The following is a 21996-nucleotide window of genomic DNA, read 5'->3' as shown; positions in this document are numbered from 1 at the left end:
AAATACCAAACGGGTTTGCACTAAAATTTTGTTTGGTAGTTTTTTCATAAAATACTTTGCTATAGATTATTTTCCTTGACACACTATTGTCTCATTGGTCTGAAAATGAGACCTGCAAGCACTTTGGTGAGACTTGACAGTGTCTCAAACGATTTATTTTCCGTAGGTATTTCTGTATCCTCTGCTAAAATAAATCTCATTTAATGATGAAATGCACCATACTAAAGTACAAAACATATCCTTATGCCATATAATAGAAAGGCATTCTCAGAGGATTATTTTTCCATCTTTTTTCCAATAATAGAATCACAACATTGTTAGATAATGTTCTGCTCCATTGCAACTCTAGGTCTTTGTCTCACTGATAACAATCAGTGCAGCACATGCGTGTAGATTGGGGAAAAAAAGTGGATACAGTACCTTTAAAAAAAAAAAGTCTGTTCCCTTCACTTTGATCAAATAAGAAGCTGATTGGGCTTCCTGTATGACGAGTCAGGGCTATCCCACAGCTTTCATAGCATATAGTAGGACATATTACAATCTGAATTAAGCAACTTTAGTCATATTTTGCATGGCCCTTCCTATAGTCCTTTGACTTCAGTCAGAATTTTAACCAGTAAGATGAAATTTGCTTCAATTCACGAGGCACACACAAGCCCCTATGTACCAGTTAAGTCCTATGCAAGTCGCAAGTCACAAGTTAAGGGCTTGGGGGATTCACTTGGTGCATGTGACCTTGCATAGACCCTCTGAATTTTGCCAGTACTGATTAAATGTTAATTTGAATTGTTGATGAGTGAATCATAAAACTTAAAAATTATCTAGAGTAATAGACTTTAAGGTAGGAATTGTGTTTTCAAGAGAGATTATTTGGTTCCAAACAGAACTGTAAACTCACATGAATTAAAAATATGAAGTCCCAAAAATTTAAACCTGTAAGTCTGCAATCCCTGAATTTCACTTTGGGTTTCAGGTTCAAACAAAAATGAAACTCATTCAAAGCTGTAAGCCTAGCATGAATTCAGTGGCAGATCATAAATCAGCCCAGTTTCATTTAAAAAGTGTAAACGCTTGCAGCGCTGTACTAATCTGTAAACTAGACATGCTCAGAAAAGATCACAAACCTTTTAATGACCCTGTGCTGAGTTATGAGTTTGTAACAATCTAAAACCAGGTGAGTTTTGTGTGATTCCGGTTATTGTGATGAACATTTTATACAGCTCCAATTCCCAAGGTTTTGACTGAACTAAGTGAAATGCTCTGTACAGGTTTCAAAAGGGATATTTCAGAAAGAGTTTGAGGGATCCTAACTTCATTGTTGGGAACCCAATATTCATTTATAATTTCATTACTCTATATCAAGAGAAGCTGGGCATCTAGGTTCAAGGTCTCTAGTAATGCAGCTTTGTGAATATTGTAGTAAGTTACCACCCACCCATTCATCCCCCAGAGCATTACCTGCACATCCATTCTCTACAAACTCAAAAAACAAGGAAACCAAAGGTTGCTGGTGAACCAGTGCTTTCCAAACGGGAGGGAGGATGGAGGGAGGAGGGGAAGGCTGCACAAGGCACTTAAAAAGCGGACTAACCCCGGATATAGATCATTTCAAATGAGCTGCAGTGTTTTCAAATATTGATTGGATTTATATCTAAAGATGGTTTTACAATCTGGTGATGTAGCATGTGGGGAGATCCAGACTTAAGAGTAACCTCTGCCTAGGCTCATGGGGGATCAGTCAAATTTCAGAGATGCAGAATGAGTTGAGGTCACATTTCATTGACCTTTGGAGTAATGGAGAACTGATTACACCCTCTTCCTGAAACAGTTTGGCAGTTTTGCATATTTTATTCTTATAGTTGCTGAAGAGGCAATTATAACACGGGAGGGGAAATTAAGGTGATAATGTCAGACCAAAATGAAAAAGCATGTGAGAGGTTTTGGAATGCACAAAAATGTGTTGCAATTCTGATCATGAAAACTTAGTCTGATTTGAGTTTCCTTTGGAAAATTTGGCTCAATGAATTAAGGTAATCTATATTTTCAGATAAGATATTTACAAAATAGCTTTATTTTTCACAGGTTGAAAGTTGAAAAAATGTTATGTAATTTGGCTTCTGCATAATGAAAATATGTTCAGTACAATAAGCCTTCCTATTTTGTATAAATTAACTTTTAAGGAACTACTTATGAAAGAGTTGAAAAAATTTGGATGCCCTAAGAACATATTTGCATCAAGCCACTAACCGTTTTAGTAACACACACTCCAGCTGTGCTTCATTATTTTCTTCTTGATTTCACTTACTTTACTAACATTTCTTCTCTCCACATTAATATCAATTGTAAAGGTTACAGTATGAATCCAGACCAACAACTCTCCGAAGCTCATGGTTAATAGCACTTTTCTTCTGTAATTTTTGCAGCATTTTTTTTCTTTATCTTCATTTGGCTTGAATTATATCTTTGTGGCTGGGATCTAGAGAAACAGGGACTAATTCTCCAAGATCAGGATTGAAATTAGATCCCTCATGTCAGATAATCTGGTAGGCTTTTTAAAATTTCCTCTAGTTGGAAGAGACCTTTTTCATGAGTATTAAAACAAACACCGTTTGCTAATTTTGTATCAATTGATTATTTTTAAGTGGATTTTAATTATAAAAATAGTGACATATACTTATCATGTGGATGATATTGATTAAAGGAGAAAATAAAATGGAACTGAATTATATGAGAGATCTTAACACTGTAAACACTGATAAGCATAGTGTTTGAGGACATTTGTTTTCCTCTAGCCCAGGAACAGTTGTGCTTTTTTAATGTACTTTTCTTTCATGTAATTTCCAAGCACATTTCTCCAGCCTGACATTTAATCATATCTGAACCAATCTTGGGGGGGAAAGTAGTTACTCTAATCTCCATTACAATATATCAACATGCTACTGAAATAGCAATACTGAAAAATTATGAGACAGACACTTTACATATTAGTAAGGATGAAATTAGCAGGTTCACTATCTGAATCACTTTGGAAATTACTATTATGATCTTAACCCAGTTTGAATTTAAAATATTAAAAGTGTCATGAATTGTATATATACAAATGCTTCCTTCCTCTTTAAAACTATTATATTGAAAAATGCATAGAAATTTTAAATTTATTTATTGAGTTTTTTATCTTCCAGTGTTAGGGTAACCATATTTCCCTGCATGTGGGGCTGGCCTGTTCCCTGCCCCTCTTCCCTCCTCCCGTGCACGGGGCTGGCATTGCCGTTCACCCAAACCCTGCCCGCCCTTCCCCCGCATGTTCTTCTGCACCCTGCTAGAGGTGCATGCCCCACTTTTTTGGCAAAAGTGGGCATTTGTCAAATAAGTCAGGACAGCCCAGATAGGACTTAAAAAAGGAACTGTCCTGGCTAAAACGGGACATATGGTCACCCTATCTAGTGTCAAACTCTGTGAAGGAAACTAAAATAATGAAATGCTAAAAAGCTATGTTAATGGCGCATTAAGTTAAGAATTTAAATGCATAAAAGTCCAAAAGTTAAAGGTGAACTGCAAAGGTTTTTGGGATAGAGGGGATTCTTTTAATCAAGCAATCTCTTTTCACTTCCACAAAAAGTCTGCTTGCAAGATATTTTTAAGAGAGTATATAGATATTGTTTTAAAATGTCTTTAGTGCCAAGTGTTTAAAAAAAAGCCTGACAATTATTACATTCTTAAATCCTGAGGGATCTGATCTGCACTTCCTGGTTTCTATGTGACACTGAGTGACATCACAACCATCATAGAATGGCTCTTTCAACCTGTATTTATCTAAATCCTTATTTCACTCCTACTTTCTTAAAGTTCTTCCTTTTGAGCTAAAATATTGGACTAGTTTATAATACAAATCCAGTTACAAATTTTATGTCTGGCCATGAACTTTGAACCACTATATTCAGTCTGCTCTGTCTCTGCTTACAGTCAAAGTGCGCACAAGAGCAAGAGAATTTAGGTCTAGAATGGTATATTTTCACTTTAGTGTGCAGGAAATTACACAAGCATTGCATGTGTGTATGTATGTGTATATGTATAACACCACTATGAAGTTATACCCCTAAAACTCAAAACACAAAGCAGAGTGACAGTGTTGACAAAATGTCTCCTTGAAGATGCTCCAATGGCATCTAAGGGTACATCTATACTTACCCACTGGTTCGGCGGCAAGCAATCGATCTTCTGGGATCGATTTATCGCGTCTTGTCTAGACATGATAAATCGATCCCGGAAGTGCTCGCCGTCAACGCCAGTAATCCTGCTCCGCGAGAGGAGTAGGCGGAGTCGACGGGGGAGCCTGTCTGCTGCGTGTGGACCCGTGGTAAGTACCTTTAAGTTTGAACTAAGAGACTTCGACTTCAGCTACGTTATTCACGTAGCTGAAGTTGCGTATCTTAGTTCGAACTGGGGGCTTAGTGTGGACCAGCCCTGAGTTGTGACATTTTGAGGCTAGATTAGCAACTTGGCTGGATACATCATAAAAGCCTAACTTTTCCTCTTAACTCATTCCATGTTTTTGTTCAGGTTAAAAGACACTTAATTGTTAAGAAACAATACACCAAATCTTAAACTCCAATTAACCAATAAAACCTATGACGGAATGTGAGTTATGGTGTAATAATTCATGCCAGATGTGGTGTTCAGTGTGAAGGTGAGGATTAAGTGATCTCTTTTCAATTAGGAAGGGATTATTACACAAGTATCCAAGCTCCTGAGTGTAGATGTGCCCCATCAAAAATGTTTTTAATCAACATAGAAACTCCAGTCCTCCCCCCCTAAAAAAAAATAACCCCTGAAAACTTTATGCTTTTCTCTGATTTTAGATATTTTTCTATGCAGGCACTGATAAATACATTGGGAGGATTCATTAATGTTTGTAAATCACTTTGAAAATATAGAGCATTTTGAAAAGCTAAGTATCATCATTATTAATAAAATTATATAGCCATGTCTTTCTGTACGTAGCATGACCAATAATACTAGTAAGGTGGCTTAAATATATTTATCTTCTATGGCAGCGGTTCTCAAATTTTTGTACTGGTGACCCCTTTCACATAGCAAGCCCTCTGAGTGTGACCCCCTTATAAATAAAAAACACTTTTTTATATATTTAACACCATTATCAATGCTGGAGGCAAAGCGGGTTTTAGGATGGAGGCTGACAGCTTGTGACTCAACATGTAATAACCTTGTGACCCCCTGAGGGGTCCCAACCCCCAGTTTGAGAACCCCTTTCTACACAAAGTCAATATATTGCATGCAATGGTGAATTCAGTTCCCTTTGCTGCAACTACCACAGAAATCAACTCCTATAAGCAGAATTAGTGATACATAGTGGGAGGATGGTGCTGACTAGTAGGAAAAAAAGTTTATTTTTATTTACTTTATTTCTTTTAAAATAACCATCCTGAAATATTGGTTCCTTGGCAACAGACAACCAGTTGGGTTTGTCTAATAGGCAGCTTTCATTGAGGGGTCTGCTGGATATACTGGGCACTGTTAGAGAGACAAGATATGTGAGGTAATATCTTTTATTGGACCAACTCCTGTTGGTGAGAGAGACAAGCTTTTTACCTACACAGAGCTTTTTTTCAGGTCTGGGAAAGATGCTAAGAGTGTTGCAGATAAATATAAGATTGAATGATAGTTTAGCATAAGTAGTTAGCACATATTGTCTGGATATACCGCAAGAAAGACAGGAGACTTTTATGGGTTTTAATCAGGCTGCAACTTTATTATACAGATGTCTGGGACTACCTGGCAGATAAAGTGTACAGTGCAGGCAAATCCATGCTTATTCACATCAGTTCTCCAGGGCTTCCACCAGCTCCCCTTTTGTTTCCATCCAGGTCCCCCAGCCAACCCATGGCTTGGACCTTACCATCCACCAGCCTCACAAGAGCCTTAAGGAGGGCTATGAGAATGGGGGAGGGGAGGGAGGGTTTGGCTCTTTGCTGTACCGGTCATGGGAGTCCCTGAACCCCCTCCCCCATTCTGTTTCTTTATCCAGTACCTCCTTTTAAGTCCTTTACCAGGCCATTTACCTGGTCACTGGCTGCCCTCCCTATGGAGTACCTGCATTAACATCGCCACAAGGAGGCGTCAGCCATTTGCTTAGCTGCCTCCCCTCAACGAGTTTAGGTTGAATTTAGCAGCGTTAGATCAATTTAACCCTGCACCCGTCCATACGACAAAGCCATTTTTGTCGACTTAAGGGGCTCTTAAAATCTATTTCTGTACTCCTCCCTGAGGAGGGGATTAGCACTGAAATCAACCCTGCTGGGTCGAATTTGGGGTAGTGTGGACGCAATTCAACGGTATTGGCCTCCAGAAGCTATCCCAGAGTACTCCATTGTGACCGCTCTGGACAGCACTCTCAACTCAGATGCACTGGGCAGGTAGACAGGAAAAGCCCCGCGAACTTTTGAATTTCATTTCCTGTTTGGCCAGCATGGCATGCTGATTAGCACAGGTGACCATGCAGAGCTCATCAGCACAGGTGACCATAGAGTCCCAGAATCACAAAAGAGCTCCAGCATGGACCGAATGGGAGGTACTGCATCTGATCGCTGTATGGGGAGACGAATCCATGCTATCCAAACAGGGCCGGCTCCAGCATTTCTGCTGCCCCAAGCAAAAAAGAAAAAAAAAAAAAAAGCAGTTCAGCAGCAGGTCCTTCGCTCCTAGAGAGAGTGAGGGACCTGCCGCCCCCGAATTGCCGCAGGTGCCGCCCCTCTCCCTTGGCCGCCCCAAGCACCTGCTTGTTAAGCTGGTGCCTGGAGCCGGCCCTGTATCCAAACTCCGTTCCAAAAGACGAAATGCTGGAATATTTGAAAAAAATCTCCAAGGGCATGAAGGACAGAGGTTATAACAGGGACCCGCAGCAGTGCCATGTGAAACTTAAGGAGCTCAGGTAAGCCTACCAAAGAACCAGAGAGGCAAATGGCCACTCTGGGTCAGAACCCCAGACATGCTGCTTCTATGATGAGCTGCATGCCATTCTAGGGGGTGCCCCTACAACTACCTCAACCCTGAGCTTCCCTCCTCCCCTACCCCCTCCCAGGCTATCTTGGCAGTTATCCCCCCATTTGTGTGATGAATTAATAAAGAATGCATGAATTTGAAACAACAATGACTTTATTGCCTCTGCAAGTGGAGATCAAAGGGGGCAGGGGAGGGCAGTTGGCTTACAGGGAAGTAGAGTGAACCAAGGGGGCAGGTTTTCATGAAGGAAAAACAAACAGAACTTTCACACCGTAGCCTGGCCAGTCATGAAACTGTTTTTCAAAGCTTCTCTGATGCACAGCACTCCCTGCTGTGCTCTTCTAACCGCCATGGTGTCTGGCTGCACGTAATCAGCAGCCAGGCGATTTGCCTCAACCTCCCACCCCACCAGATGTCTCCCCCTTACTCTCACAGATATTGTAGAGCACACAGCAAGCAGTAATAACGATGAGAATATTGGTTTCGCTGAGGTCTAACCGAGTCAGTCAACTGCGCCAGCGAGCTTTTAAATGTTCAAAGGCACATTCTACCACCATTATGCACTTGCTCAGCCTATAGTTGAACTGCTCCTTACTACTGTCCAGGCTTCATGAGCCATGGGAGCAAGGGGTAGGCTGGGGTAGGTGCGACTGCGTGGTGCTGCCGACTGGGAGAGCAGCCTGAGGCAGAAGCCTCCAGCTGGCATGATATTCCAGACAGGACTGAATCTCCATTAGACAAAACTTAAAAAAGAGAATGACCTGGAGTCATTCCCATTTTTGTCCAGGTGTCCCCGACTGACCTCACCGAGGCCGGCCAGGAGCACCCATGTCTGCCCAGGCGCCCCCGACCAACCTAACCGAGGTCGGCCAGGAGCACCCACAGGACGACGACGATGGTTAGCAGTCGTATTGCACCATCTGCCGTCTGCAAGGCAAGGCAAGGGGATGTTGCTGTGTAGCACTGCAGTACCGCATCTGCCAGCAGTATCCAGGAGACATACAGTGACAGTGAGCTGAGCGGGCTCCATGCTTGCTGTGGTAGGTCGTCTGCACAGGTAACCCAGGAAGAAAAGGCAAGAAACGATTTTTTGCCGTTGCTTTCATGGAGGGAGGGAGGGAGGTATGACATGTACCCAGAACCACCCGCGACAATGTTTTTGCCCCATCAGGCATTGGGAGCTCAACCCAGAATGCCAATGGGTGGTGGAGACTGCGGAACTGTGGGATAGCTACCACAGTTCAACGCTCCGAATGTCGACGCTAGCCTCAGTACTGTGGACGCACACCACCAACTTAATGCGCTTAGTGGGGACACACACAATCGACTGTATCAAATCAATTTCTAAAAAATCGACTTCTATTACATCGACCTAATTTCGTAGTGTAGACATACCCTTAGTCTCTAAGGGGCCACAAGGACTCCTTGTTCTTTTTGCTGATACAGACTAACACGACTACCGCTCTGAAACATTTCAAGGAATGACATTCGTACAATGTTAAAGGGATTAAAAACAAATCCTCAGACCTCTGAATTGTTTCAGTGTACAGCAGCTCTCAAATGGGACAACATAACCCACTTCATGGCCAGTATTGACATCCATCTCATCAGTTACACGTAGTGCCAGCCACATTGCTGTCTGCTTGTGTACACCCCTATCCCCTGTTGATAATGGGCAGAAAGACCGTACTTAGCACACCATTGGGGAACCTGTATAAAAAAGAGGAGAATGCACTCTATATTTAACATGTATAGTACATAATATAAAATGAGCATACAATCTAGTATTTATACTGTAAAAGTTATACCAGCAAAACATCTCTGGCTTACTAGCTGTCTGATTACTGGCAACTGAACTGCGTACTAAATAGAAATTATCTGCCTGAATAAATGTCAAGACACTGAATCTGTTAAATGGTCAAGAGTTGGAGTCACATGAACTGAAAGTCAGGTTTGGGAATTTCTTGTCTTAAAACAGATTAATCTGAGTACACCTCTACCTCGATATAATGCTGTCCTCGGGAGCCAAAAAATCTTACCATGTTATAGGTGAAACCACGTTATATTGAACTTGCTTTGATCCACAGGAGTGCACAGCCCCGCCCCTCTGGAGCACTGCTTTACCATGTTATATCCGAATTCATGTTATATCGGGTCGCATTATATCGAGGTAGCGGTGTATATTACAGAAGTGACAGAACTGGTTTCTAGAGAGGAGGGAAGAGTGACCCTTCCATTCTTGATCCAGCAACATTAGAGCTGTTCCTGGTGAGGGCCTTCCATTTGGCTTCAGATAATTGTAGTAAAATATCCATTCCAGGAAGAAGACCTCAAAATTATAAATAAAAAGTGATAATTACTTAATTTCAGATTAAGTTCTGTAAATAAATCTAGTTGTATATGAATAGTCCCAGAAAGGTACGTAATCTTTTTAACTGATAAAAGAAAAAATTGAAAATATATTATCACATTTACAATGGAAAATAAGTACAACAAAATTGTAAAGCAGTGTTCCATTATCTTAAGAATCTAAAAGCATTTTGAGAAAATCACTTTAGTGAAAGTATTAATCAATTTCTAACTCATCCTACTTAATTTAACTATGGAACATACATCATCTTGTGAGATTTGGCAGTATCAGGTAGATGTCACTTCTTTCTGTGTAAATAGTTACTTATATTTAATACCTTTATATAAAATTGATAAATGTTTTACAATGAATAGTCTTACTTGTATTGACATCCTGTTAGCAAATAAAGTAATGATATTGTAAATTTAAACTATGGAAATTACACAAAGCCCAAGGAAGACAAGGCCCTTGCAGAGAAGCTAAATGAATTCTTTGGATTGGTCTTCATAGCCAAGGACATGGCTACATCAGCCCTATTCTTTTTGGGCAACAAATCTGACATACTGTCCCAAATTGATGTGTCAATAGAAGAGCTTTTATAACAAACCGATAAACCGAACAGTTATAAGTCACCAGTTGGTATTACTGAAACCTGCTGGGATGACTCGCACAATTGGACTGTTAAAATCAATGTTTATAATAACCTGTTTAGGAAGGATTGAGTGTGCAAAAAGGGAGGAGAAGTGGCACTCTATGTCAAAATTGACATTACCTGTTCCCAAATCACTGATACAGTGGAAAAAAATAATCTTGAATGCTATGGATCAATGTCCTAACAGATAAAGCACAAGAAGTGGTAATGGCTAGTGTCTGCTACAGCCTAGAGAACATGCTGACTGCTTCTTATTCACCCATCTTTAATGTGCAGGGAAAACAGCTACGTGATCATGGTGGACTTAAATTTGAGTGACAGATGCTGGAGGGCTCATACTGCCAGTACTAAAACATCCTTGGAATTTCCAAACATTAGCGATGACAATTTCCTAACTCAAAAAGTGTTGCAGCCAATATGGGGGAATTCTTTATTAGATCTTGTCCTAGCAGATAAAGAGGAATCAATCACATAACTGAAAATTAATGGTAGCTGGGGTACAAGTGATCATGACTTGCTCACTTTTGAAATGTACAAGCAGAATAAAGTCCAGACCAGTAATATATATACTTGGGGCCAATTTACAATACTTTCTGTCTTATTTTCTAGCCCTTTCCTCATCATTCCTAACATACAATTTGTTAACCTTTTTGACTGCTATTGTGAACTGAGCAGACATTGTCAGAGAACTATCCACAATGACTCCAAGCTCTCTTTCTTGGGTGGTAACAGCTAATTTAGAACTCATCATTGCATATGTATAATTGCACTTATCAACACTGAATTTCACCTGCCATTTTGATACCAAACTGGATCAAAACTGATCCAGTTAGTCTACTGTCCGATCCCTGACAGTGGCTAGTATCAAATGCTTCAGAGTAAGGTGAAAGAGACCCTGCAGTAGGAAGTTCTTGGAAAACCTGCCCCCAGGGAAACTTTCCATTGGTTCCTAGCACCCAATAGTTACAGGCTGAAATGTGAGTGTATGTCTTGGTTTAAAACTTTTTTGTATTGTAACAAAACTGGGCTATTATATTTACTATTAGAACAGAATTAGATATTCTAGTTAGCCATATAAATAACCAATCCTGTTTTGAATCTTGATAAGCTGTTGGCCTTCACTGGTATCCTGTGGCAATGACTTCCATAGGCTAATTTTATTGGATGAAAAAGTATTTGCTCTTAACAGTTTTGAGTTTGTCCACTTTATATTTAATCTAGTCTTCCCTTGCTCTTGCATTGTGAAAGGGTGAATATTATGGCTGTCAAGTGATTAAAAAAATTAATCACGATTAACCGCGCTGTTAAATGATAATAGAATAGCATTTATTTAAATATTTGTGGATATTATCTACATTTTCAAATATATTGATTTCAATTAAACACAGAATACAAAGTGTACAGTGCTCACTTTATATTTATTTTTATTACAAATATTTGCACTGTAAAAAACAAAATAAATAGTATTTTTCAATTCACCTAATACAAGTACTATAGTACAATCTCTTTATCATGAAAGTTGAACTTACAAATGTAGAATTATGTACAAAAAATAACTGCATTCAAAAATAAAACAATGTAAAACTTTAGAGCCTACAAGTCCACTCAGTCCTATTTTTTGTTCAGCCAATCACTCAAACAAATTTGTTTAGATTTGCAGAAGATAATGCTGCCTGCTGCTTGTTTACAATGTCACCTAAACGCGAAAACAGACGTTTGCATGGTACTATTGTAGCTGGCGTCTCAAAATATTTACATGCCAGATGTGGTAAAGATTCAGATCTCTCTTGATGCTTCAACCACCATTCCAGCAGACATGCATCCATGCTCATGACAGGTTCTCCTCAATAATGATCCAAAGTAGTGCAGACTGACGCATGTTCATTTTCATCACCTGAGTCAGATGCCACCAGCAGAAGGGTGATTTTCTTTTTTGGAGGTTCTGTAGTTTCCGCATCAGAGTGTTGCTCCACACCTTATCCCTCTCAAATTTTGGAAGGTACTTCAGATTCTTAAACCTTGGATTGAGTGCTGTAGCTATCTTTAGAAATTTCACATTGATATCTTTTTTGCATTTTGTCAAAGTTGTAGTGAAGGTGTTAAAACGAACAACATGTTCTGGGTCATCATCTGAGACTGCTATAACATGAAATATATGGCAGAATGTGGGTAAAACAGAGCAGGAGACATACAATTCTCCCCCCCAAGGAGTTCAGTCACAAATTTAATTAATGCATTTTTTTTTAACAAAACAAGCGTCATCAGTATGGATGCATGTCCTCTGGAACTATGGCAGAAGCATGAAGAGGCATATGAATCTTTAGCACATGTAGCATGTAAATATCTTGTGACGCCAGCTACAACGGTGCCATGCAAACAAACATCTGTTCTCACCTTCAGGTGACATTGTAAATGAGAAGGGACCAGCATTATCTCCTGTAAATGTAAACAAACTTGTTTCTCTTAGAGATTGGCTGAACAAGAAGTAGGACTGAGTGGACTTCTAGGCTTTAAAGTTTTACACTGTTTTGTTTTTGAGTGCAGTTATGTAACAAAAAATATATAAGTTGCACTTTCATGATAAAGAGATTGCACTACAGTACTTGTATGAGGTGAATTGAAAAATATTGTTTCTTTTGTTTATCATTTTTACAGTGCAAATATTTGTAATAAAAATAATAATATAAAACGAGCACTGTACACTTTGTATTCTGTGTTGTAATTTAAATAGATATATTTGAAAATGTAGAAAAACATTCAAAAACATTTAACAAATTTCTATTGGTATTCTATTGTTTAACAGTGCGATTAATCGCAATTAATTTTTTAAATCACGATTAGTTTTTTTGAGTTAATCGCGTGAGTTAACTGCGATTAATTGACAGCCCTTGTGAATATTAGTTCCTGATACACCTTCTCATTACCATCCATTATTTTGTATTCTTTTATCATGTTCCCTCTTATTCATCTTCTTTCCAAAGTAAACAGTTCCAATCTTTTCAATCTCTCCTTGTGTGAGAGTTTTTCATCTGTTTTCATACTTTATCTCTGAAGCCATTCTCTTCCTTTTCTGATGTGGAGGTATCCAGAACCAAACGCAGAATTCCAGGCAGGGATCTATCATTTTCCAAATAATTTTTCATTCCTTTCCCTATGTAGCCTAATGTTTTGTTTGCATTTTGATTGCTGCTGCATATTGACCACAGGTCTTCACTGAAATGTCCACGTTTCATGTCTTTTTCATAAGCAAGGGAGCTTGGAGCGTGGTTAGGATGATAGCCGGAGACCTGGGATCAATTCCCTGCTCTGTTTCAGACTTCCTGAGTGACCTTGTGGGCAAGTCACTTAGGCTCAGATCCTCAACAGTATTGAAGCATCTAACTCCTACTGATTTCAATGGAAGTTTGGGAGCCTAAATATATTTGAGGATCTGGGCCTTAATCTATCTGTGCCTCTGGTCCAAATCTGTAAAATGGGGAAACAGTATTGCCCTACCTCACGGGTGTATTGTAAGGATAAATATAATAAAGAGTGAAGGATGCTCAGATACTACAGGAATTGGAGCCATATAAGTAACTAAAATAAATATTTTTTTTCTTCAACTGGCATAGTAAACTTAGAGGAGAGTAAAGGTAAATGGGTAGTTCAAAATCATTCTTCCCAATGTGTGTTACTTTCATTTCTCAACAATTAATTTCTTCTGAAATTGTGCTGCCCATTCACCTAGCTTGTCCCTCATTTTATTCTGTGCAACCCCACTTCAGACTTAATGCAAATCTGAAATGGGATTTCATTCACAAGAATTGTGTGCTGGTCCACAAAATAGCTGTCACTCAAGATGAATAACACCTCTTTAAAATTATTTCAGAGGAGCCACTACTAACTGAAACACTAATGATTACTGGTAAATTGATAAAATATAAAACTGAGGTAGTAGCAATATCCAATGAATGATATAAATTCTCTCCCACTTCAATGGACTCTTTGTTAGTTCACACACCATATGCTCATAGCATTATTACAGTATAAACACGTACACAATGACCACAAGAAAATACTTTTAGGTAGCCTTATATAACTAAATAACATTTCCATGAGTATTTGTGGTATTTCCTATATTAATTAAATTTAAAAGATGTTAAAGGGCCATTAAAGTGTATATTTTTTATGTATGATTATGCAAACTAGCCTCTGGAGCCTTATCTACCCACCAACATTGCACTGTTTTAACTAATTGGTTTAAAATAGATTAGATAACGTAATAAAATTAAACTGATACAAGCCCCTTAGGTGGACTTTTAAAGCAGTTTAAGAATGCCTTACGTTAATTTGCTTAAGCTAAACCAATTTAGTTACACTGATTGCAACTTTTGTGTTTAAACAAGGGCTGCATTAGCTATAATGTTCATTCCGGTTAGTAAAGCTGATCAAAATTTTTGGATGAAGCTTCATGACAAGTTTTGAAAGAAAATGAAGTTTTCATTTAATTTTTTACAAGAAAAAAATCTCCTCCATCTCTCACTTAAAACAAAACCTTTTGTTTGGGGGGAGGGATAGCTCAGTGGTTTGAGCCCTAGCCTGCTAAACCCAGGGTTGTGAGCTCAATCCTTGAGGGGGCCACTTAGGGATCTGGGGTAAAATCAGTACTTGGTCCTGCTAGTGAAGGCAGGGGGCTGGACTCAATGACCTTTCAAGGTCCCTTCCAGTTCTAGGAGATAGGATATCTCCATAAAAAAGAAAGAAAAAACAAAACCAATCCCAAAACTTTTCCCCTCTCTTTCTCTAGTGAAAAAACATTAAAATATTAGAGAAAATAGGGTGGCTGAGGAGGGAGTGCTTTTTCAGTGGCTAAAGAGAGGGTGAGTAAAAATGGAGAAGTGCTACTTTCTCTCACTTTTCCCACACTCTTCCAGTGCAAAAAAGTTAAAAGTAATGGTGTTTTTAACCCACTTTCTGACTTCTTTACAAAAATTTCCAGGGGAAAAGAAAAGGGGACAGGGAGACAGAGAATGTGGGAATTTTCCCAATATTTCAAAATAAAAAACCGTACAATTAAGAAAAATGAAAGTCAATGTTTTAAACAAAAAATGTTGTCAAACAACCTTCTGGTGAAAAACTTCATTTTTGATAAAACTCAAATTTTTGTTGAAAAAAACTATAATAAAAATATTCCAACTAGTACTACTGTTTCATTTTAGGCTTTTAGTTTCATGTTAAGGTTTTAAGTCTACTTATATTTTTCTTAGAATGTATTACACCTGCACTATAAAAAATGAAGCTTTGTATGATGGAATATGCATCATGGGTGAGTAAAATGTTATATTGTAACAAAAGTGCTAAAGATTTGAAATAATTAATTTTTTAGAAATATACACTTGGAAGATGAGACTGCTACTAGAATGGTTATGAAAGAGACAAGATGGGTGAGGTAATATCTTTTATTGGACCAACTTCTGTTGATGAAAGACACAAGCTTTTGAACTACACAGAGCTCTTCAGGTCTGGGGGACAGGGCTACACTACACACTTACATCGGTAAAAATCCACACCCCTGAGTGATTTAGCTATACCAACCTCAACCTTCTGTGTAGACAGTGCTATGTCAGTGGGAGAGCTTCTCCCAGCAACGTAGCTACTGCCTCTTGCAGAGGTGGAATTATTAAGCAGACAGGAAAGCGCTCTCCCATCAGTTTACAGTGTCTTCACCAGAAGCGCTATAGCAATGCAGCTGCACCAATGCAAGTTTCTAGCGTAGACCTGCCCTGGGAAAGGTAACCTGAGTGTTACAGCTAAGTACAAGGTGGAACAGATTCTTAAGAATAAGGCATTAACTTATATTGCGAGAGACCATTCAAGATGAAGTTGGCATTTAACACCTCTGGAGTCACAGGACAAAGGAGGGCTAGTGGATTATTGTTGTAGGAGACATAAACCCAGTGTCTCTGTTGAGTCCATGATTTTTAGTGTCTAGCAAAGTTATGAATTTAAGTTCCCCTGGGCTTAAAAATCATGAGAATCCTGAGGAGTGGAGACTGGGGCTGGGAAGGTAAAAAGAGTGGGACTGGAACCAGAAGCCTGGACTGGAACAGGTCCATGTTAGAAGGAATAGGGCAGAAAAGCTCAAGCGTAGAGGAAATGACCAGAAAATTCTCTTCCCACTAAGGCACACTTCCCTCCAGTGCCTGGAATGGAACTCAAAATTCCTGAGTCTCATCATTCCTCTGTTGTCAGCAAACATCTGTGAAACATACTGGCAAAATGTGTCTCCCATTCTCCTCTAGTGATGGTCCACATAAGGAATGATAATTTACTATTGCTATTGGTTAGTCTGTTAGATCAAGTAGCAACGGTCTGTGTGGTGAATCTAAAAGTTCCAATCCATAGCTGTGTCAATATGGTGCCACATGATGGGATTTCTGTTTTGTTTTTTTTTAGTTTGCATTTTTAAAAACCTAGAAACTTAAAAAAAAACATTATTAAGTTTTCAAAGTCAAGCAACAAAAGGTTAGAAAATGCCAGAAATAAGATTGAAATCTTAATTTGGCCCCCTTGTGTGCATGCATTATGATATATTCTTTAATTTCACGATCATATGCTATTTTTTCCACAGGGTCTCTGACTCATGCAGTACACGGGACCTGCTCTGGGGCTGAATAAGGGTTGCATATGAAAGAGATTGTATGTGTAGGACTCCTGCTTCGTTTGTTGCAGAAGTTGGAAGGTGTGCAGTGAATGAAGTAGGGCACTGCAGGAAGAAAAAGGATGGCTTCACGGTTACGCAGTTGTATGCTGCCTTGGAGAACTGGATTCTATCCCTGTCTCTACCATGCAACTTCCTACGGGATACTAGTCAAGTCACTTCTACCAAACAGATCACAGGTCACTGTTTGCCTGACTTGATGACCTGTGGTCTGATTTGCAGAAGTGCTGAGCACTTACAGCTGCAACTGAAGTCAATGGGAGCTGTGCTTTGAACATACAAAGGGCTTTATAATGCCAAGTACTTGGAAGAATCAGGTCCTAGTTGTCTGAAATTGGGCATCCAAAAGTGGAAACTTTTGACCATAATCTTTGACCTTAGTTCCATAAAATGGGTATTATACCACCCCCTCATCTCATAGGGTTATTGTGAAGATTAATTATTTAATGTTTATGAAGCACTCATATTCTAAAGATATGAGTGCCATAGAGCAGCAGTTCTCAACAAGGAGTCTGGGGCCCCTTGAGGGGCTGCGAGCAGGACTCAGGGGAGCCTCCAAGCGTGGCTGACATTAGACTTGGTAGGGCCCAGTGCAGAAAGTTGAAGCCCTGCCACACGGACTGCAACACGGCCCTGAGCTCCACCACCCAGGGCTGAAGCTGAAGCCTGAGCAATTTAGCTTCATGGTACCCCCTGTGGCGTGGTGCCCCAGGCAATTGCCTGACTTGCTACCCCCTAACGCTGGCCCTGGCTTTTATATACAGAAAAGCAGTTGCTGTGGCACAGCTGGGCCATGGAGCTTTTATAGTATGTTGGGGGGAAGAGGCTCAGAAAGAAAAAGGTTGAGAACCCCTGCCACAGAGGAAATTATTTGATTCTGTCTTCAGAGCAGGTTTGAATTTGTGCAGTAAATAAGACTCACTGAACAATTAGGATAAAACAAAATATCGAATAGTTGCTAATTAGGGAACAACATCCATCCTGTGCTTTGAATGAGGCAGGGTCTTGTGGAAAAAAAAAAATTTAATCACGTAATTAAAGACTGCATCATAATGCATATGCACAAATGGGCTGAATTAAAGCAATCTTAATTCTCGATTTCCTAACCTTTGAGTACATGATTTTGCAATCTTAATGTTCTTTTAACATTTTTTAATGAATATGCATACAAGACACTCATAAACCAAAATGAGATTATCCATAAGGGTGCTGTACTCATTTAACAAAATCAACTTCTAAATGGGTTCAGTTACATCAGTATAATTTTCTTGTGTAGAAAGGCCTAATTTTCCTATCCAAAGGCATGGCTACATGAACATTTACTATGCAGCAAGATAGGGTCTAAATCTACAGCATTCCAGCATGCCACCTGCTAACTGTCTGTGGACCCTGCTGATGTGCACTAAAAGTTCCCTAGTATGCATTGTAAGTTTTCATGTAGACATGCCCCAAGATGGTATATGGTTGTCAATAAATTAAAACAGGAATAGAGTATCCTGTGTCCAAGTCACTCATTTCTCTCTCAACAAGGAATTAACCCATACCATGAGTCAAACCCTTGACCATTTGGAATTTACTGAAAGTTTAATGAGTTAAATCTGCCATTTAATTTTACTTTGAAAGATAGTTTAAAATAATAGATAATGCAAAATGAGTGGTGTAATTTACATAAACTTTCAAAAATTGTCATGGATTAAAATGGTTGAAATACAGTAAACAGTGCACACATAAATGTGCAGGCCTCAACATGAAAAGAAGTTAATAGTCAGATGCCCTAGGGAATAGTATAGACAAGACTATTATTCAAAATATTTATTAACAATCTGAAATAAGGGTGAACTGCATGATGGCAACATTTTTTTGAGAAAAGGAAAAAATGTGTAGTTTTAGTAGTTTCTAGGGAGGAGCTGACAAAATTAGGCAATTGAGCAAAAAAATGGCAGATTAAATTAAATGTAGACAAATGCAAGATAATAACACTCAACTAATAACAATTTAACCTACTCCATTTTACACTAAAGCTTTCTGAATTCATTCTACCTTCTAAAATGTTTGGATTAAATCCTGGTCCCTTTGAAGTCAATGGAAAAGCTCTCTGTGACTTCAATAGGTCCAGGATTTCACCCCTTGTCTTTTTTAACAAACCTGAAAATGTACAGGTAAACTAAAAAAGTATTCAAGTTTTACATGTGATATTGTAATATATAGGTAAAACAAAAGTATATAGTGCAATGTTGTTATATACTGATAGGTCCACATGTAGTTGGTACAGAGTTTTTCTACATATACGTACGTGACTATTTGGTGCAGAATTATTAGGATCTGATAAGTGTGCAGGTGGTGTTTAGTGTATAAATAAGAGTCTGACATTTCTAAAGAGTACTTTTTAAATTTTAACTTGAGGCCTTTGTTGACTATTTGTTGCATATTACAAGAAATTCAGTGGTTAAAACCCAATACTTGCCTTTCCCCAAAACCTACAAGAACTCAGCCAATTAATAATGGCTTGGCAGGCAGCTGGAAATAGATGCCACTTACTTTACCTATTTATAATTATCAGGAAAAATAGTGGAATTGTACATTTGAATATAAATAGTGTATATATTTGATATTGCTCTCCCTCCACCTTTCATATTTCACTTATCTTAGGCTCCAATCCTTCAAGTTACAATGTGTAGGCAGATCCCTGTGCCCATACAAAGCCCCACTGAAGTCAATAGGACTTTGTGGGCAGAGGGTCTACCCTTGCGTTGTAAGTAAACTCTTTAGGACAAGGACAGTGTCTTAATATTACAGTACACTACAGTACATAGCACAATGGGGCCTTAATATTGACTGTTGTCTCTAGATATCAGCATAATATAAATTTAACAATAAATAAGCAGAGCAGCAAAAATAGTGAACCATAAATTAAATTTTAAAAATTATTTTAGTTTTAATAATTAACAATGTTATTAGGAAAGCAGTTAAGGAAATCTGCTCTTGAAAAATATATGAACTCAATATTAAAAATTAAGTATATAGCACTTGGTAAGTATTCTGTACTACCCCCTTGGGAACTTTTGCCACTCTTAGCATCTCCTGAAACAATCACAATTTGATTACGAAGAAGACTCTCCATGGAAGGATATTCACTTTCCAAAATGGAAGTTCCTCTCTTTCTTTCAAAAGTTTGTAATAATGAGATGAGTATGGTAAGCCATCAAAAGGATTATGCTCTAAATCTTCTTCACATACTAACATCTCTTCTTCGTCACCATTGCTGGACTCAAATAATTCTGAGTAGTGTTACCCTGAAGAAAAGGTTAAAAACTTAATTTCGCCCTCATATATTATTCCCAGCAATGAAGCACTGGTGCTGGAACCCTAATGGAGACCTTTATATTAATAAATCCTTCATACCCTATGTCATAACTATAAAGGGAAGGGTAATAGCTGTCCTGTGTACAGTACTACAAAATCCCTCCTGGCCAGAGATTCCAAAATCCTTTTCCCTGTAAAGGGTTAAGAAGCTCAGGTAACCTGGCTGGCATCTGACCTAAAGGACCAATAAGGGGACAAGATACTTTCAAATCTTTGGGGGGGGGAAGGCTTTTGTTTGTGTTCTTTGTTTGGGAGTGTGTTCGTTCTCGGGACTGAGAGGGACCAGACATCAATCCAGGTTCTCCACATCTTTCTAAACAAGTCTCTCCTATTTCAAACTTGTAAGTAAATAGCCAGGCAGGCGTGTTAGTTTTCCTTTGTTTTCTCAACTTGTAAATGTACCTTTTACTAGAGTGTTTATCTTTGTTTGCTGTACTTTGAACCTGAGACTAGAGGGGAGTCCTCTGAGCTCTTTAAGTTTGATTACCCTGTAAGGTTAATTTCCATACTGATTTTACAGAGATGATTTTTACCTTTTTTTCTTTAATTAAAAGCTTTCTTTTTAGAACTTGATTGATTTTTCCTTGTTTTAAGATCCAAGGGGTTTGGATCTTGATTCACCAGGAGTTGGTGGGAGGAAGGAGGGGGGATGGTTAATTTCTCCCTGTTGTAGATCCCAGGGGGGTTGGAACTGTATTCACCAGGAGTTGGTGGGAGGAAGGAGGGGGAATGGTTAATTTCTCCTTGTTTTAAAATCCAAGGGGTTTGGATCTGTATTCACCAGGGAATTGGTGAAGGTTTTTCAAGGTTTCCCAGGAATGGAATCCATTGAAATGGTGGCAGCAGAACCAGAGCTAAGCTGGTAGTTAAGCTTAGAAGTTTTCATGCAGGCCCCTACATTTGTACCCTAAAGTTCAAAGTGGGGATCCAGCCTTGACACCCTACAAACTTGAAGAAATCCATTGCTTCACAGTTCAGAATAAATATTCCCTGAGTCCTCAGTTCAAAAGGTCAGAAAACATCTTTGTCTTTTTGCTACCTCTGAAATTGTGTTGTAATATATATTTTAAAAGTTCTAAAACCCAAAACACACAGTTAAGATGGTTCTGCTGAAAGGTATTTTAACACAAGTCAATTACTTTCTGCATTTTAACAGCCTGTTTACTGAAGTCAGATAATTAATAATAGTTGGTTTGTTTCCTTGCACAGTTGTCTGTGGCTCCGAGACCAGTCTGGAGAATGATTAGACTAAGAGTGTGCTGAGCCTGACCTTTCTCACACATGGCTGCGTCCTGACTGACCGTGAATAGAAAATTACAGGTGTGATTATTGTGACTGTAACCCTTCTGCCAGTCAGAGTCAGCAGCAACAAGGGCTGGGTTCAGTATCTAGAGGTTCCTTTTCAACAATACAAAACCTGGCTCGAGCTCCCACCCAGTGACCTGGGACAATTACACACCAACCCCTGGGTGCCTCTTAGAGGCAATACTTCCCCTCTCGCAAGCACAGAGTCTGAGTCTAGCAAAGAAACTTTTAATAAAAGGAGGGAAGTAACTTGGCATTAATTTGGGAAAACACTGCAAACAGGGTTCATCGTTAAGGCTACGATTATGTCACTGAGGCACGGAATCCGTGACTTCCATTGACCTCCATGACATTTTCTGCCCCGGGGCTGGAGCTCCCAGCCAGGTCTGCCCCTGCATCTCCCAGCCCCCGCCCTGGTGGAGGGACCCTGCAGCTGCCCAGCCACGACAAGTGGCAGGGGGCTGGCGGACTCTGGAGCTGCTGGGCCACAGCAAAGGGCATGGGACTCCCTGGGGGATCCTGCAACTGCCCAGCCGCGTTGGGCAGCCAGCGAATTCTGCAGCTGCCCAGCTGTGGCCAGTAGCTTGGGGACCCTGCAGCTCCCAG

The 21996-nt window shown here is 39.3% G+C and overlaps 1 protein-coding gene across 1 annotated transcript in view; it reads right to left on the bottom strand.

The window, feature by feature from the left end:
• The window catches only part of DHX32 (DEAH-box helicase 32 (putative)), a 50613-nt gene extending 29245 nt beyond the window's left edge, over positions 1-21368 (bottom strand). The window contains 9 exon segments of the mRNA XM_034776864.1: positions 2306-2456; positions 2458-2525; positions 5420-5532; positions 8548-8679; positions 8682-8730; positions 16919-16926; positions 19783-19857; positions 19860-20000; positions 21356-21368. Of these exon segments, the coding sequence (XP_034632755.1) occupies positions 2306-2456; positions 2458-2525; positions 5420-5532; positions 8548-8679; positions 8682-8730; positions 16919-16926; positions 19783-19857; positions 19860-20000; positions 21356-21368 (750 nt within the window).
• Positions 21369-21996: the final 628 nt, after the last annotated feature.

This window comes from Trachemys scripta, chromosome 7 (genome assembly GCF_013100865.1).
Source record: "Trachemys scripta elegans isolate TJP31775 chromosome 7, CAS_Tse_1.0, whole genome shotgun sequence".
NCBI classification, from domain to species: Eukaryota; Metazoa; Chordata; order Testudines; family Emydidae; genus Trachemys; species Trachemys scripta.
The sequence above is the reverse complement of the archived record's forward strand: the minus strand, read 5'-3'. Positions and strand labels throughout refer to the sequence as shown.